The following is an 18,288-nucleotide window of genomic DNA, read 5'->3' as shown; positions in this document are numbered from 1 at the left end:
TTGCTCGTGGCCAATCACGATATATGGTGTGAGATAGTATTCTATGCACACGGCGGGAGATATATCTCGTAGCGGCAGCTGTGTTATAACGGGACAACGCACTGCTCTTGCTCGCTGCCGTGTGATACGGTGGATTATGTAGGCGGGTTATCATGTTTTGGAGTTTTTCTTGAGATAGAACCACCAAGGAGAAACGAATATGGATTTGAATACACACCGTCGCTACACGAAAACAGATGACTACACCAGCCATCCCAACCCCCCATACAACCAGCGCCCCAACCCACAGAATGGTAGCCCCGGGGTGAGACCCTACCCCACAGACCCCAGGGAGATGCATCACAGAAACGGAGACACCCGTGACATCAGTGATTTTGAGAGACTTCGTCAACAGTGTTTGAGAAACAGGAAATTGTACGAGGACACCAACTTTCTTGCTGCCGTCAGTTCCTTGTATTTCAGCAGACAGCCGCCTTACCGTTTTGAATGGAAGCGACCAGCGGTAGGTTGACGGATATTTTTTTTCGTTTATATCATATAATCGCACTGGTATCTTAAACATTATTTATAACAGGCTTAAACACGAACAGTTAAGCTGCAGCACGTGATGAAAGATATTATTGAACGGTAAATGTTTGCCATTGTTTAATGGCCGTAATCAAGAATAGATACGGACGGAAATCATATCTCTAATATTGTAATTTAGTTGTGAATGCATAGTATTTATTTCACCAATATTATAGATAATAATCAGTCATGTATCTAAAATTACAACAAAGATAAGCTTGATTTAGGTTAGGTCGTGTTTGCTGCAAAGATAGCAACAGTCAAAAATCTCAAATCGACGCGTGACTGCTACTGACAGCCTTTATTTTGTTTGCGTTCGCAAGAATATCACCATTCATACTGTGAATGACACCTGTATAGATGTACACAAAACATGGCATATATTTCTATACACACATGAGTCAGGACTGTCAGCTAAAGGCTGTCCTTACAGCATACCAAATCAGGGGTTATCAAGGCCAGGTCATCTGTTATTGATTGTGGACTGAAAACATGAACTTGTTTACTTTATTTTTTTATGGGATATTGTAAAGCAAATAAAATATTTCAAGAGTTTTTATATAGTAATAATGATGATGATTGCATGTTGGAAACAATAACTTGTTTATTTTATTTTTTTATGAGATATTGTAAAACAAATGAAATATTTTAAGAGTTTTTTTTATAATGATGATGATGATGATGATGATTGCAGGCTGAAAATGTGAACTTGATTTTTTTTTGAGATATTGTAAAGCAAATGAAATATTATAAGTGGTTTTTTTTATAATGATGATAACTTGTTACCTTTTCTGTAATTAAATATAAATACACAGATCATGATATAATATTAATATAAAACAACACATGACAATTCCACACAAAACATTTCAGGTGCAAACGGTATTACACTAGACATGAACCATGATGAATATGAATAATAATATAAAGTTCATCAAGTACATATAACAGATGACTAGATGTAAGATAAGGGACATTAAAATACAAATCAATAAGAGTTGTATTAAAGTATTAGATAAATGATATCAAGAAGCACTGGGCAACATAAACATGTACCTGTGTATAATAACTAATAATGTCCAGTTATGTTGTCCTTTAATATATGATAGGGGTGGAATATCTGGGGTGGAATAGGTCTTCAGCAACCTATGCTTGTTGTAAAAGGTGACTATGCTTGTCGTAAAAGGCGACTAACGGGATCGGGTGGTCAGGCTCGCTGACTTGGTTCATGCATGTCATTGCATCCCAATTGCGTGAATCGATGCTCATGATGTCAATCACTGGATTTTCTGGTCCAGACTCGATGATTTACAGACCGCCGTCATAGAGCTGGAATATTGCTGAGTGGAGCGTTAAACAATGCAAACTGAAACTTTAATATATAATAGAAAGGAGCCCAGAGAACGATTTCATTTTCAACTGAAACTGAAGAAATCTAGACTTGCCAAAGCATTGTAGACTTGCTTGGGATGCTCAGGTATTTCGGTTTTAGGGTCTGTATTAGAGAAAAGAATTATATTTAGACAGTGTATTGAAGTACTTCTAACAACAAAATAGAACAGAAATACTGATAAACATAAGAATGATACTCACTGTCACTGAGAGAGGAATCACAATGGAGTAAGAAACCTGATTTGAATGAGGTGGAATGATATAGTAAGGTATGCTGTACAAAAATGAATGACTATTAAAGGTTAGGTGAGTCAAATTATATTTCTGGGATTCGAAACATGTCAAACATTCCAGATTATTCAAACATTGTTTTATGCAAAAGGAAAGAAGTTATTTTTTTACTATACTTGGGCAGATTAATTTATTGGATTAACTCTATTCACCTTCCAGAAGATATGATTACAAGCATAGTAAAGTTGTGTGATGCGAAAGAGAGGACATACATGTGTTATGGACATACAAGTGATGAAATCAAATATTTTAGAATGCACTAAGCTCCTTGATATACGATACGACGACAACAGCTTGCTTAATCGTAAACTGATAGGGTAGAGATAAAAAACAGCTTACCTATTAGCCATGTTAACCAGGATGTAGGACAAACTAGACATTTTAGTGACACTTTGAAAGTAAGTTATTCTACAAACAGAACTCATCAGGACAGAACATATTTTCATCAAATACGCAAAAAGTATCACCATTTCCCAAATAATTTTTAGTTGTTTGGGTGCAAATACATTTGACAATTGTAAAAAGTCCAATAGTATAGCAACACTCTGCATAATTAATCCAGGGGTCAGGAAAATTAAAAATCCCAATCGGACATTTGCATTTAGGCCACATCCGCTTTAAATAGGGCATTATTGTACGACGTTTCACACACATTACAAGTTGTTACGTACAGTGTTCCCTCGGTTATAGCGCGTGGTAAAGCATGGCCCCAAAAATTTACTAACATTTTTAATAAACTCAAGTTTTCCAATGACACAATGTTTTCCCCCCATCTCAGATCACCGCGATCACGTAACACCGGAATTTATCACAACTATGGCGTGGGGGGCATGTGAAAATGAGACAGTTCTATTTTTTCAAATAAAAAAAGTATAAATTTGAACTATTATTATGGACTGGACATTTATTATAGGGAGGGGGGTATGGAAAAATATGGCATGTAATGGGAGGGGGATGAAAATGGTTGAGGGGTGAGTAAAATGTGATACATTCCTAAGACCAGTTCACCCCCTCCCAATAAATGACCAGTCCCTTAATATTTTCATGATCAATGACATGTATAACAAGACAAAAACAACAGCGTCATCACTGCCATGGGACACATTAGAATGTTGTTTGTTTATATAGTAGTGAATATAAACTATAAAACAAGAGTCCTGTAAGCCTCAAGAAGAGATAGGCTCTAAGGCCTCTTTTTGTCATAATTTTTTTTTTAAAAATGTGAAATTAATACACACAAAAGGCCCCTTCTTTGGAAAAAACAACTGTCTTGATGAGTATCTCTGAGATGAGCTATAATGACCAGTAACATCATTTTAAAATTTCATTTCTCGGACTTAAATAGTTTTTTTCTCGGACTTAAATAGTTTTTGAGAAAATTTGTCCCCTTTGAGAAGCAGGTGGACAGATGGAAGGATGAAAGGATGGACAAACTCCGTTCCTATATTCTCTGCCCTACAAACAGCAGTGCCCCACAATATAAGTCAGTGAAAGGCATGCTATAAAAAAGTTACCCGGTATACCTTATGAGATTGTAGAACATGCATAGCACATCAATATGATAAGGCCGTATGTTAATGGGAGCACTTAACTCGTGTCAGCCTGGACCGGCTCCACTAGTCCTGCAGTGCTGAACATACCGTATTTCCTCTCAAAGACACCACAGTATTTGTTCTACATGACACCTCGATTACCCAGTGTATCAAATATCCTGTTATGATATATTGACTTTTTTCACACTTTCGCCATCTTGGATCGAAAACGAGGCTTGGAGAGCATAGCTCCATGCAGTGTGTGGCATCAGCTGATGGGGAACAGACAGCATGTTGTGCATTTCACTGATGGACATTTCAAACAAACAAAAAATGGTATCCGCTGTATCTAATACAGAAAATATTTCACATTTTATCCTGAGGTCCAACTAAAATATGCCTGTAATACACTGGAATTAGCATTTTGCTGTCAGGATCCCGGAAGTGAATCGAAAGGTGCATCTCGAGATGAGTCGAGATACGTATTTCAGAAATAGATAACCTCGTCGGCATATAGGTTCAATGTAAGAGTACATTCAATGACAGAAGTTGTTTATCGTAAATGAACCGCATAACATGAAACACGTCAGTGTACTTTTGCAAATTTGCTCAGTCAATGCGTGGCTTGGCGAACTCGAGGTCGTCGATCATGTTTAGTTCACGTTTCATAGTGGTGTTTGCTGCACAACGCTCTGTCGTTTTACCGTGATAACTCTATTCAGTGCGTACAATGACAGATGATACTTTACTTGTTCTTCAAACATCACTTATTTAACCGATTATTACCGATTGAGACTGCACCGTGCACGACAAAAGTAATAATGTGTGAACTGTTTAAAAAATGTTACAAGGAATCTTAAAATTGATAAATATAAATAATGCATGAAATTGAAGAAATATAAGAATTGATACAAACAACAACTTCTTGAACACCCTGACCTAATCCTGTATGATGATAGGTAATTGTATATCAAAAGGAAGCTACTAATACATTTATCCTGAATAGTTTGAAAATGTCTTGATCAGATATGAGTACAGATAAAATAACAAAAGATGAAAAGGAATCAACTTCAATTGGAAATCAAGCCAAGATAAAACATATGTATCGTTACAAATTATGTTGAGGAACAATCTGGATTTCTCATATTTAATATAGAAAAACAAACCAAAATTTTCATGTCTATATTTCTCACAATATAAGTTTTCAAAACTTAACATGGACCGGGTGTCTTTATCAGTCAAAAGCAGCTAATTTAATTCCAGGAGAAAATAATTTTCTTGCTTGTAAACAAATGGTACAATGTACTTTTTAAGTGTCTGATAAATATTGTCCATTTTGTTTTGCGAGTGAATAAGGCTTTTCACTTCCTCGTCCTATTTAAGTGAAATGTGACAGGATGCACATTTGTTGATTGAATGAATATGGCTTTTCACTTCCTCGTTCTTTGACAGGACGCACGTTGTAACCAGTGTGTTACTGTCAGCAGAAAGCTCCTCCAGACATCCGTCACCGGATACTAGTACTTCATTGTGTTGACTCGCTGGACTCAAAGCCTGAAATAATATTGTAATAATATTTCTACTTCCATAATTTGTTTTATAAACAATGCATATTCACCTTCTCTCAAAATATTGCTTATTTAGAAAACAACATTCTTCTGAAATAGAGAAATTTAAGGAAAATTAATCACAGTGTGTAACATTACATGCTACTTTAGAACAATCTTGAAGGCATCAATTCATCTGATATGTCTAAAACGCAAACAGTATATTCTGTGTAAACAGTAAACACAACAGATGCATCAATTTAATGACAGTGTACTACAGCTCTTTATATCAATGTCACACAGAAATTCACTCTTGTTTTAATGAAACACGTTTTGATATTTGTAATACCGGTATGTATTTAATCATGAAATACTTTGTTTAGCCTGACCATGCTGAAAACATACTTTCGCTAGAGTGAAATAAATAAGAGTTTTATTAAAATCAGGTGAAATATCACATTTTGTCACACCTACAGTCAGTCTGCGTCATTGACACTATGGTTTTCTAAGTAAGGTCATGAAGGTCACAAAGAAAATATTAGACTTGAATCTTTTTTGTCAAATGAAAAGTTTATCTCTTCTTGTGGTTTACTAAAGTTGATATCTTGACTTGAAAATATTTACTTTGTCAGATCACAAGATGAGATAAATTCATGCTACATGTATCATCATTATTTGACAAGGAAAACAAATTTCTTCCATGTATTTATATTTTTTTATATTTCTCATTTTGATTGAATTATCAAAATTATCAAAATTATCACACCACTTGACTTGATTGAAATAAACTAAATTTCTAAAGATTGTTAACAATAGTTAACTATTACATCATAACAATATATTATAATTATTGCAAAATGACACAGTAAGCACAACTATATTCTTACATATAAATTGATATGATTAATAATCAATAATACATGGCAATTGCTTGCACAAAAGAAATTATTTTATTTGAAAAGTTTCAAAACATGTTTGTGGACATAAAACCAGATGGGTTTCACAATTATACAAAGGGAATAAATGAGTTATGATTGCAATACGCATGGGAATTAAAAATAATTCTTTTTATACTTTAAGTTTATAGTAATGTCAATATCAGTTTATGCATTTGAAATATTTGAATACAGACTGTTATCTGTTTCTGTAAATTATATACAGATCACATGTAGATTAAACATTTACTGGCCATTAATAAGTTGGGTTTTTGTTCATTTCATGACATGATTAATTTGGTACAGTAAAGTAAATATCATTTTGGTAGAAATATTGTTTACAAAATTGCAGATCAAACTTTACTTTACTTCAAATATTTACACACCCTTTATGTAATAATTCAGTTGAAATATTGCACCTCATGCTATCTAATCTGTCAACATTGACAATCAAAATAACAATTGTTCACAATCACAACAGCACTGATCTGAGTGCTCTCCTTTCAAGATCTAGGTTCTCCCCCTTCAAGATCTAGGTTCTCCCCCTTCAAGATCTAGGTTCTCTCCCTCCCCTGTGGAGACCTAGGTTCTCCCCCTCCCCTGTGAGATCTAGGTTCTCCCCCTCCCCTGTGGAGATCTAGGTTCTCCCCCTCCCCTGTGGAGATCTAGGTTCTCTCCTGTGGAGATCTACATTCTCCCCTGTGGAGATCGGGTTCTCCCCTGTGGAGATCTACGTCCTTCCCTGTGAAGATTCCGGTTCTCCCCTGTGGAGATCTACGTTCTCCCCTGTGGAGATCTAGGTTCTCTCCTGTGGAGGTCTACGTTCTTCCCTGTGGAGATCTAGGTTCTCCCCTGTGGAGATCTAGGTTCTCTCCTGTGGAGATCTACGTTCTCCCCTGTGGAGATTCGGGTTCTCCCCTGTGGAGATCTACGTTCTTCCCTGTGAAGATTCAGGTTCTCCCCTGTGGAGATCTACGTTCTCCCCTGTGAAGATCTAGGTTCTCTCCTGTGAAGATCTAGGTTCTTCACTGTGAAGATTCGGGTTCTCCCCTGTGAAGATCTAGGTTCTCCCCTGTGGAGATCTACATTCTTCCCTGTGGAGATCTACGTTCTCCCCTGTAGAGATCTACGTTCTCCCCTGTGGAGATCTACGTTCTCCCCTGTGAAGATCTAGGTTTGTTCCAACACAGTGTTTGTTGGAGGAAATACAGTATGGTGGGTACTGGACACATGCCACCCAATGTGTTTTATCTTATCATGTGATGTATTGACTTGTGGGTGGACTTCTGTCTACCCGGTGTATGTGTTTACACAGTGCATTATGATCAATCACAATCAATAACAGACTTCATGTATGGTGTAAGCTGTGATGACGACAGAGACATTTTAACCAAGGCATCTCAGACTTTTTAATGTAGAGTTTGCTTCACTACCCATTAAACACAAAATTGTTCCAGATAGGTAAAGAGTGAGTGAGTACGGTTTTATGCCCCTATTAGAAATATTCCAGCAATACCATGTTGGGGTACAATGGACTTTACACTGCACCAATGTGGGGAATCAAACCCGGGCATTTGGCGTGATGAGCGACCACTTAACCACTATGCCATTTCTGGTGTCCCTGCCGTGAAACAGCATTGCTAAGAATGTTTAAAAACCAACACACTATTGTACCACAAAGAATACCAATAAACACAACTGGGCACACAATAAACTCATCCATTTTGTTTCATGTCAGTTGTCAAGTTTGGATAACAATGTGTGCGTCATATGGTGTGGGGAATTTGAAAAATAATGACTGACGCACAGGGTGATTGGCCAATGCCCCAGAAACATTTAGTCTTAAGCCTTACATTATGAAACTGAAAAATGGGCCAATGTTCCTGACAAAACTGTTTTAGTATAGTTACTCGACAGGAATAAAAACAATTACCGTATTCGACGTAATACGTGCCCCACACTAATAAGTGCCTAAGGCGATATTTTTTAATATATTGGCTGGTAAACAATCCCAATTAGCACCCCTTCCGATTGATCAATGTACACAAGACTTATTTATTCGTGTGTTATATGCAACCTTAATTATGGGCAATTTAATTCTGGAAAATATATCTGTCATGTATAATATGCACAGACTTTTCTTTTGTATCATTTCAGGCTGTCAGCATAAATCACGAAATTTACGATCTTTCAACTCTGTTTTTTTCTCACTAAATTTATATTCCAATAAGAGCCTCCTTTTTCTAATTTTGAGAGTGCCCTGGGTGCTTATTACGTTGAATACAGTAAAATTGATATTAGTTGTCTATTTTCCCATCTGGTGCCTTAATAACCACATCTGTCAGTGTCTGTGATTTCCAGTCAAACATGAACAATACAGTTCTTTGAGTTGAAAACATACAGTTTTAGCTCACCAGCCCTGAAAGTCTTAAGTGTGCTTGTTGTGATTTGTCTGTCTGTCAGTTCAATCTCATTTTAATATTTCTTTCGATGGGTATACCCCTTGGGTATTGATTGATGCTATGGCGCTCAGATAAGTTACGGTGTTTAGATTATCCATGACTGTATAATGGTAGGGCCGAGATACAAAAATTAAATGTGCGCGTCCAAATGGTTCACTCATTCGTAACGAGAATTAGACACCTCGACGCTGATTGGCAGATTAGAAAGTTCACCACGACCTCCTATTGAGGTGTCTTCAGATCTGCTAGCAGAGGTGTCAATGTAAAAGATCTGATTTGAATAACATTGTCCTTCCAACTGTCCATTTCTCAAACATATGATTACGTAGGATATGAAGCGCAACAGTTGGGTTGGTATTTAAAGAGGCATATGGTTTCATAAGCCGTTTTTTTTCTTAAAATGTAAAAGAAAATCACATTTTTAAGCATGAGTGAGTGAGTGAGTTGGGTTTAACACCGCTTTTAACAATATTCCAGTCATATCGCGGCGTGTCAGCTTAATGTTGGAGGAAAGCCCGAAGTGATGCAGGTTTCAGACGTTTACCACTTCGGTGAAACCCTCGAGCACGGGTATGGTGCTGACAAACCTAGAAACATAATTGGGGCGAACCCAGCAAACAATTCTACGTTGTGACAACGTTGTGACAACGTTGACTTTTCGTTGCTACAACGTTGTGATGTAACGTTGTCACAACGTAAATCTGTAGACTCCCAGATTGGTTGCTACAACGTTGTGCGTAAACCAAAATACAACCAAATCAATACATTCTGCAAACTGAATTCACTTTAACCCTATCCGTGAAACAGCAAGTCAATGAAATGCACTCTCTTTTGGCAGAGTTTGAAATACGGCCAAGATAAAAATCTAAATGTTTTAGATTACATGTACAATTTGGTTATATAATATTTATTTTCCCAAACAATTTTCAAGGCTATATGCAAATTGTTCACAAATGTTTCAACACAATTAAAATATATTTGATTTTCCCACGAATTTGCAAATTAAAAACCATCAAACAATAAGCCCTGCACAAATTGAAACATTTATTAATTTTCTTGGCCTTAACCATACATTCAGCATTGAGAGCAACACTATGACAAACAGAATAGTCTATGCATTTGATGTGCTAAGATCCATTTCCCAGCAATGAAATGACAATAGAATTCTGGTTGAGGTGACCTTTATTTATTTATTAAATGACAAGTCAGAACTTGGGCTGAGTGGCTGAGGAGCCTTTTCAGTCCTCAAATGAAAAGTCACAGGGATGATCTTCAACTGTATCCATAGTCTCTCCTTAAGCCTTGGTAACTGAATAAAAAATGACACAAATGTTATAAAATGGCCAGGCAAGGGACATATTTCTGACATAACAAAATAATGGTTGCATTCCCCAAAATAATATTTTGATGTCTGATGTCAGTCTTTAAACAGTTAAAAACTGCTGAAAGTGCGAAGAAGGCGCTGACAGTAATACCATGATGCTCTTGGATCATACACAGGCAGAAAAGCTTTTAGCACTGAATCTTTGGTGTAACTTTATAGCCCCGCCCTTTTAGATTGTGGGTATAATTAAATAAGAATCATCTAAATTTTAATTCTTGAAGATGTTTGTATATATTATTGCATTATACATACCTTTCTGTCAGTGATGTACTTTAAACAAATATGCTCCCACAATACTGTTTTCTCCAATTGAAAGAAAAACAGAAAACACAAAGTATCACATTTTTAAATAAACCAGTACTGTATAGATAAATCACATTTACTTAGAGTATGATGTAACTGGTGGTAGTATTGGCAAATAGTTTTATCAGTCAATAGATCAACTGTAGTTATTCAAAAGCAGTAACTTTACCTTTCTGCTGTACATCACAAACTAGTGATTCAAGTGAATATATTGGCCAAGTTTCTAAAACCTTATTTGAAAAATATATACATAAATGAAAAATATATATTGCCAAATAAAATAAATAGTTCCCATATTTGAAGCATGAATGTTGAATATGAATTATGAATAGAAGTGTTAACACTTTGGGGTATTTATCCTAATTGAAATTGTGATTATTTTTTTAATACTAACATTAATATGCCAGGATATTTATATAGAATCTATCTTTTAATATTTACAAAGATAGAAACATGGGAAAATTAACAAAATGCAATAGCTTATACAATACCAGACGAAGTTGAAACAGCTCTGTAAATAATTATTGAAATTTATTTGTTACTATGTTTATTAACATAATACAGTTCAATATTGTTAAATATAATTCTGTAGACCTATTATGGTAGCCTACGTGACAACATATGGAGATCGAAAACCGAACGAATAGGGTTGCTATCAATTCCATTGTATTTTTCATTAGGGCACATTGGCTACACCTATCTCACCTTAATAATCAACAAACGATGACCAACTCACTGACAATATATGGTGATATTTAACTTTTGACTATCGACTAGCTTATCATCACCAATATGAAAATACCGCAAACACCCGTTATAGCGCGCGACGAGAGACTCATTTTACTTTGCTCGTTTTCATTAGAAGGGAGTCGGACATAGATCTAGTTATCAGAAAATGATGAATTGATTCTTTTTTGGAAATAATAAAAATACACCATGATAAGAGCCTTGCTAAAATAAAATGTATAGACAGCACCAACAACCTGATGGTCCACATTTAGGCTACTTCAGTCAGTGCTAATTAGGCCTTTTCGCAAACAGCAAGTATGTTTCTATCTCTTCCCGAAAATACAATTTTTCATAACATCATTGAGCGCATTAAGACTAAGGCTATAACTAGTAGCCTACAGAGAGTCGATCTGAAAATACTTCCATTGTTTTGATTCCCTCTCTTCGCTGTATAAGAGAAATCTACTAAACCTTTCCCATGGCCTGAATGAGCCACATTGTTTCACAAAAATCAAAGTCCGAAGATTAGTACAAGTAAACTTTGAATGGTAATGATTTACGAAATAACACGGAAGAAATGGCAATAACTGTCAGTGGTCAGTAGGCGATGCATAAGTTAGGCCTATTTACAGACCTACACGTTTACGATCGAAACCCGAACATAATATGACGGACACAAAACGCCGCCAGACTGAATTCTGGTCAAACATATACTGCTTGCCCTTGGTAATTACCCTTGGTATCAATAAAATAATAATATGGAAAAAAGTCTTGGGCCTCCTTCACCTCTATATACATTATGTTCTGTGTATCAATTATTAATATCAACAGTGACGCTCAGTGAAAGTGACCGGCAAACTGCATTCTAAACCCTGCCACTGCTGAATAATACGATACATTTAAATCATTTGACGATCTGCATGTACAGAAACATATCAACAAGCGGAGGCTGCTTCTGAAAAAATTAACTTACCTCATCCGAATTCACAGATCATCTGTCCAGTTCCAGTTGCTGCACAATCTCTTGGTTGTAGACTTCTAATATGTCTAGAGTGAGCTTGATCTAAGATGGCTGGTGACAACAAATCTTCCGCGACAATTTGACGTCATTCTGACGTCACTTCACGAGGCAACAGGCTAAACTTTTCAGCAGTCGCTCTCTCGCCACAGAAAATGGGCGCAATTGTTTTTAACTGCAATATTGCTTGTGACAACATTTAGTAGACAGATAACATCGTTATAGATATATATGTTTAAAAAAAATAAAACTAAGAGATGGTAGATCTACAAGTGGTTTCCTAAACATCATTTGCAAAAAGTGTTGTAATGTCCAAAGCACAAAGTTATCACAACGTTAATTTGCAACGTTGTTGTTACGTTGTGGAATAACGTTGTCATAGAGATACGCAATTACTTACTGGAAATTTCAGTATTAAGAGATGAAAATTTAAATGCTGAATATATAGAAAGGTAATGCATTACTGCCTTGGTATTCTGACAAATTCATGTCGATTTTGATAAAGCAGTTCTATTCCTTTATGTCTATCGAGAAGCAAACTCTATAACGTTTCACCGACGTTTTAGAAACGTAGCTACAAAACGTTGTGTGATGTCCAATGCACAACGTTTTCACAACGTGAATGTGCAACGTTGTTATAACGTTGTGAAATAAAGTTGCGCGTTGACGTTATAACAACGTTGTGACAACGTAATATCACGACGTTACCAATCCACAACCTTTCCACAACGTTGTGACAACGTCGTGTGTTAGCTGGGAACCGGGATTCGAACCCACAATCATAGGTTTCTGGCGTGCCCAAGGGACACAACTCTGCACAGCGAATCGCGGCGCCTTAGACGACTGGGCCACCCGTGCCCCCTACATTTTTAAGAAGATGACACTGATTGAGCTGAAACTTTGTAAGAAATAATGATTATGTGTCTGTTTTCGGCATACTCATCATGATCTCTGCTCTCAACTTTGCTAACTGTTGTCAGTGTGGAAGAATCTTAATTCCTTGGATATAAGACCGCCTCCGTGGAGAGAGTGGAAGATCGGTGGTTTGAAATGTGTCATACCAAAAAATGTTAAAAGATGGTACTTGATGTTACCGTGCCTGGCACTCGGCATTAAGGGTCTAAACAAGGACTGGTCAGCTCAGAGTCTGTATACTGTGTCTGAGTGGGGTATCCATGTTAAAAACTGTGGTATGATATCTCCTTGGGGTAGCACCATAAAACCAGCATTAGTCCAGACCAGAACAAGGATGCATGTACGCATTACTTTATAAGGGCAACAATATAGAACACGTTGTTTAACACAATTTCACCCACTTCCCCTTGCATATTATAAGTTGTAGAAGCATCACAACGGGTGCATGGGGTTTTATGCGTCCCTCGTTAGGTTTTATACCACGAGCGGGAGGTGCATAAAACCCCATGTATCCTGAGTGATCCTGCTACAACAAATTTATCTCACCAACATGTTTTAATATGACATTGTAAAATAATTCAAATAAATTCCAAATTTAAAGAAAACACCAATTGTTAGCTTGTGCTATGTCACGCGACATCCTTTGGCTCGGAAAAAAGCGTGCATGCTTTGAAGCGGGGTATAAGGGATATATTCTGTCGCTCAGGAATCCACGTGCAGCCTGTAGTACTCATGGAGGGGTATACAAGATTTATTCCCCACTTAGAAATCTGTTACCCTCCAATGGGGGTACACAGTATTTTATCAAGATCACGTGGACCAATCAGATCACATCATTCTGCCATGGAGGTATGATAAAAGGAACTGTCTCCTCACAATAAACAGACCACAGTACACACTCAGTAGCCAGCCACACTCTCCTTTTGTTGATGACTAAGTATTTGCTTCTTTCAATACCCTTTAAATGTACCAAGTGTGCACCATTATTTGTAGACATATAAGCTGCCATACCACACCGTGCAAGTGTTATCAAAGGGATCACTGCTTCATGGTCACATTAAAAAATGCTTTACAATATGCTTAGGAAATGTGTTTTATTCAATCTCAAGTTTGGTAACAATAATGGATTTTTAAATGCAGTTATAGATAGAAATCTGCGCCAGCGCTCACACACCTCATTATAGAGCCTGTTCACCTGTAACCAAATGGAAGACACATTCTGCATAATGTCCTTTAAATATTAACATACAAAGCCTTCACCAGGCCTTTCAATATTTTCAAATTATGATCGTGTGTGTCTACCATATTTGCCAGTATATTTGTTATCACTTTCAAGTGATCTCCACTGACAGGGTATTTTCGACATGTGGCGACACGCCTGTAAATATTTAACAGAAAAAAGGTAAAATATGATCTGAATGCCTCTTATGCGGCCACACCATTTACTTTTCTGTCTATATTTACAGATTTACCTGGTCAATGCACTAAGTAGCGGGACTCCACATCATACTGTTGATGAAATGCTTTTTCTAAAACAATACTCTTGAAAATTACAGAGGAAAATTTATAGTTAATGAATGTTGGGCTAATCTCACCATACTTGACTCTGGTATAGTGGATAGAGCCTCTGCCCAGGGAGTGAAAGGTTGGTGGTTTGATCCTCTGGCTGCATTAAGCCAAAAGACCTAAATGGATGGTACTTGTTGTTACCCTGCCTGATGCTTGGCATTAAGGGAGTAATATAAGGTCTTGTCATCTCAGTGTGACTGATTGGGCCGAAGAGTCCAAAAGAGGTCAATGGGTACATTAGAATTCAGTATAGATTTGTAACCTATGATAGTGAGTGAGTTTGATTATACGCTGCTTTTAGCAATATTCCAGCAATATCACGGGGACACCAGAAATGGTCTTCACACACTGTACCCATGTTGGGAATTGAACCTGGGTCTTCGGCTTGACGAGCAAAAGCTTTAACCACAAGGCTACCCGACCGCCCCGTAACCTATGATAAAGAAAAAAAGGAAAAACAATAAAGTTTATGAATTTAAATCATAAAGTCATGAGAAACAAGCATATATTTGAACTGGCCTTATCTGCAGGCCACCTAGTTATCCAACCTGTGAAGATTCCGGGATAGAATAAGTCTTCAGCAACCCATGCTTGCCGTAAAAGGTGACTATGCTTGTCGTAAAAGGCGACTAACGGGATCGGGTGGTCAGGCTCCCTGACTTGGTTGATGCATGTCATCGATCCCAATTGGGTGGATCGATGCTCATGATATCAATCACTGGATTGTTTGGTCCAGACTCGATTATTTACAGACCGCCGTCACATAGCTGGAATATTGCTGAGTGCGGCGTTAAACAACCAACCCACCCATACCTAGTTATCCTGGTGGCTGGAATATTGCTGACTGCAGTGTTAAACAATATTCACTGACTTCACTCTATTTCATGATTCTTGTCTATAACTATAGATCACCTGGTATATACAATATCAACCGACATACCAGTGGTTAGAAGAAACGGAAAGCTTGAACAATGCTGTTGATTCACACATTACTTCACATCATTGTCTGTCAATGGCAACTATTAAAGTCACATTGTTGTACTCTTTGTGTACTTCTGTTATGGTCTTTAGAACAAGGTTTAATGGTTTCAAAAACTTGTAATGCAGCTTGTACATGCAACAAAAGATCTATGTACAACCATATTGGATGTCTAGATGAAACTATTGTAAGGCCAGGCTTTTTTTATTTTTAGGATTACGGATTTTTCAGACCTAAGTCCAGGGTTGGAGGAGGGGAAAAAAAAAGGAAAAAAAAGCCAGATGCATTTTTTTAATGGATAATGCCTCTGGCATACTTTATGAACATATTCTGTTCTAAAAAAAACCTTTTTGTGACAATAAAGCCCCTTGTAACAATGAAAAATTCTACCACTTACAACACGGACAATCCAGGGAGGCTATTAATGTTCAGCTTCGAGATCAACAAAGATCGATTATATGTTTCTTTACTAGTTTACAAAGGTAAATTCATATGGTTTTTTATTAAAAGGTGATGATAACAAATAAAATAACTGACTACGCGGCTATCAGCGGGAAAAAAAAATGGAAATCTGATTTATTTTTTTTACATTTTCTCAAAATTAGAGTCGGCGCGTCCGTAATCCGAAAAATATAAAATGCCTTGCCTAAAAGTCATGGATTAGGCTGATTTTTTATTAGTTGGTTTACAAAACTAGTGACTTTTGACAATGTGTTTTGGCTGTTTCACAATTAAGGGTTGTTCCAGGAATGGGTAAATGAGACAGTTTATGGCTGCTTAAAGGACAAAAGTCTTACCATTAACAAGCTGGCTGATACTACTTTAGTGTGGGATTGAACTCCTGATAGAAATACTGGTTGATGAACCCTCAACTTTCACTGCAAATATATGTGACCTGTGAAGTTCTGGGGTGGAATAGGTCTTCAGCAATCCATGCTTGCCTTAAAGGTGACTATGCTTGTTGCAAGAGGCGACAAATGGGATCGGGTGGTCAGGCTCGCTGACTTGGTTGATACATGTCATAGATCCCAATTGCGAGGATCAATTCTCATAATGTTAATCACTGGATTGTCTGGCCCAACCTCGATTATTTACAGACTGCTGTCATATATCTGGAATATTGCCGAATGCTGTGTTAAAAACAACAAACAAAAGCACATATTTGTGGGTATGTATGAAGATGATAGATTCTGCTGAAACTGATGTCAAACCATTAACCACCAACCCTGATCTCTGATGACTTCCTAAGTTAAAACGTGCGTGTTCTCACAGTTTTTCTATCAGTAAGTTTTGTCAAAGGTTATGTAAACGTCAGTGTAAGGATTGAGACTGTCTATGACTTGTCATCATTGGCAAGATGACCATGACGAAGAAGGTGCTGATGATGTGGTAGCAGATGATCAGTATTTACGGTAGTCGTCATATTTAGCATCTGGCTCCAATAAGCGCCCTTAACCAACTTTGAGACCAGCCCGTAAGTAATCTTTATGAATACCGTACCATGCCCTACTTCGCTAAAACAAATTACATCACAATCAATATTTTCTGAGATTATTACAGCTTGTTTTATAGGATTGTAAGATGTTGTGATGATGATGATGATGATGATGTGATGAAGATGTTGTGATGATGATGATGATGATGTTGTGATGAAGATGTGATGATGATGATGTGATGAAGATGTTGTGATGAAGATGTTGTGATGATGATGATGATGAGGATGATGATGATGATTGTCCCAGATTATATCTGATGGGAACAGCAACATGCATGTGCAGGTGGCCCTCTAGTGCATAGCTTGTAGCATGTACTATATCTCCTGATACAAGCAGAGAGTCGTGCACTGAGTGGCTGCTGATGCTGATGATTCCTCCTTCATGTAGATCTGACTAACTGATGCAGCCACTCCCTCACCTGACACAGACTGTCAGCTGTGCTGCAGGTGCTGGGCGACCCACAGGGAATGCATCTAACATGCCACAACCCAGCGTGTCTCCCAGACCCTACAGAACAAGTCTAAAATGATTTGGCAAGTCTAGATTGCCTCAGCTTATATTACGCATTTTTCTCGGTTCCATTTGGATTTTTCTTTTCGTTTTGTAGATATATATTTTTGAATAAGATAACTTTATTTCTGGGACTAAATGTTGGTCTAGTAACAACCTGTCGTGCCTGCATGGATACTCGTCTGAGACCTGCATCACTTTGGGTTTTCCTCCCACATTAAGCTGACACGCAGTAATAAAACTGGAATACTGTTAAAAGTGGCGTTGAATCCTACTCACTCACTCTCTCACACTATTCATATATAATAATTAAGTCCATGGCTTGAACATCACATGTTGCACACTTCAATTAATTTCCAGGAATTGTACTGATACACATCATTGCTCCTCAGAAGCTGTAGCCTATTATAGATGTTGATTCCAAAGTTAGACTGAAGGAAATCAGCCACTGAGACCCTGAACTTGGAGAGTTTTACCTACCAGGAGAGAAATGTCACTTCCAAGTGTAGCGGCCATAAAATTTCCGAGTCCCGTGACGGGATTCGAACCACGGACCTTCTGATCTGAGGTCGGACGCCTTGTCCACATGACCAAAGAGTTTAACCCCGTCAACAAAGCTGACAAGGTAAGGATGTCATCTGTGGGACGACTCCACGCCC

General features: G+C 37.4%; 1 protein-coding gene across 1 annotated transcript in view; it reads left to right on the top strand.

Annotated features, from left to right (window-relative positions):
* Positions 1–119: 119 nt before the first annotated feature.
* LOC139442790 (calpain-9-like) overlaps positions 120–18,288 on the top strand; it is a 56,469-nt gene continuing 38,300 nt past the window's right edge. Inside the window, exon 1 of the mRNA XM_071223680.1 lies at positions 120–502. Coding sequence (XP_071079781.1) covers positions 200–502 — 303 coding nt within the window. The 5' untranslated portion in view covers positions 120–199. The remainder of the gene's footprint in view (positions 503–18,288) is intronic.

This window comes from Haliotis cracherodii, unplaced genomic scaffold, assembly GCF_022045235.1.
Source record: "Haliotis cracherodii isolate W230 unplaced genomic scaffold, xgHalCrac1.p SCAF_5, whole genome shotgun sequence".
NCBI lineage: Eukaryota > Metazoa > Mollusca > Gastropoda > Lepetellida > Haliotidae > Haliotis > Haliotis cracherodii.
The sequence above is the reverse complement of the archived record's forward strand: the minus strand, read 5'-3'. Positions and strand labels throughout refer to the sequence as shown.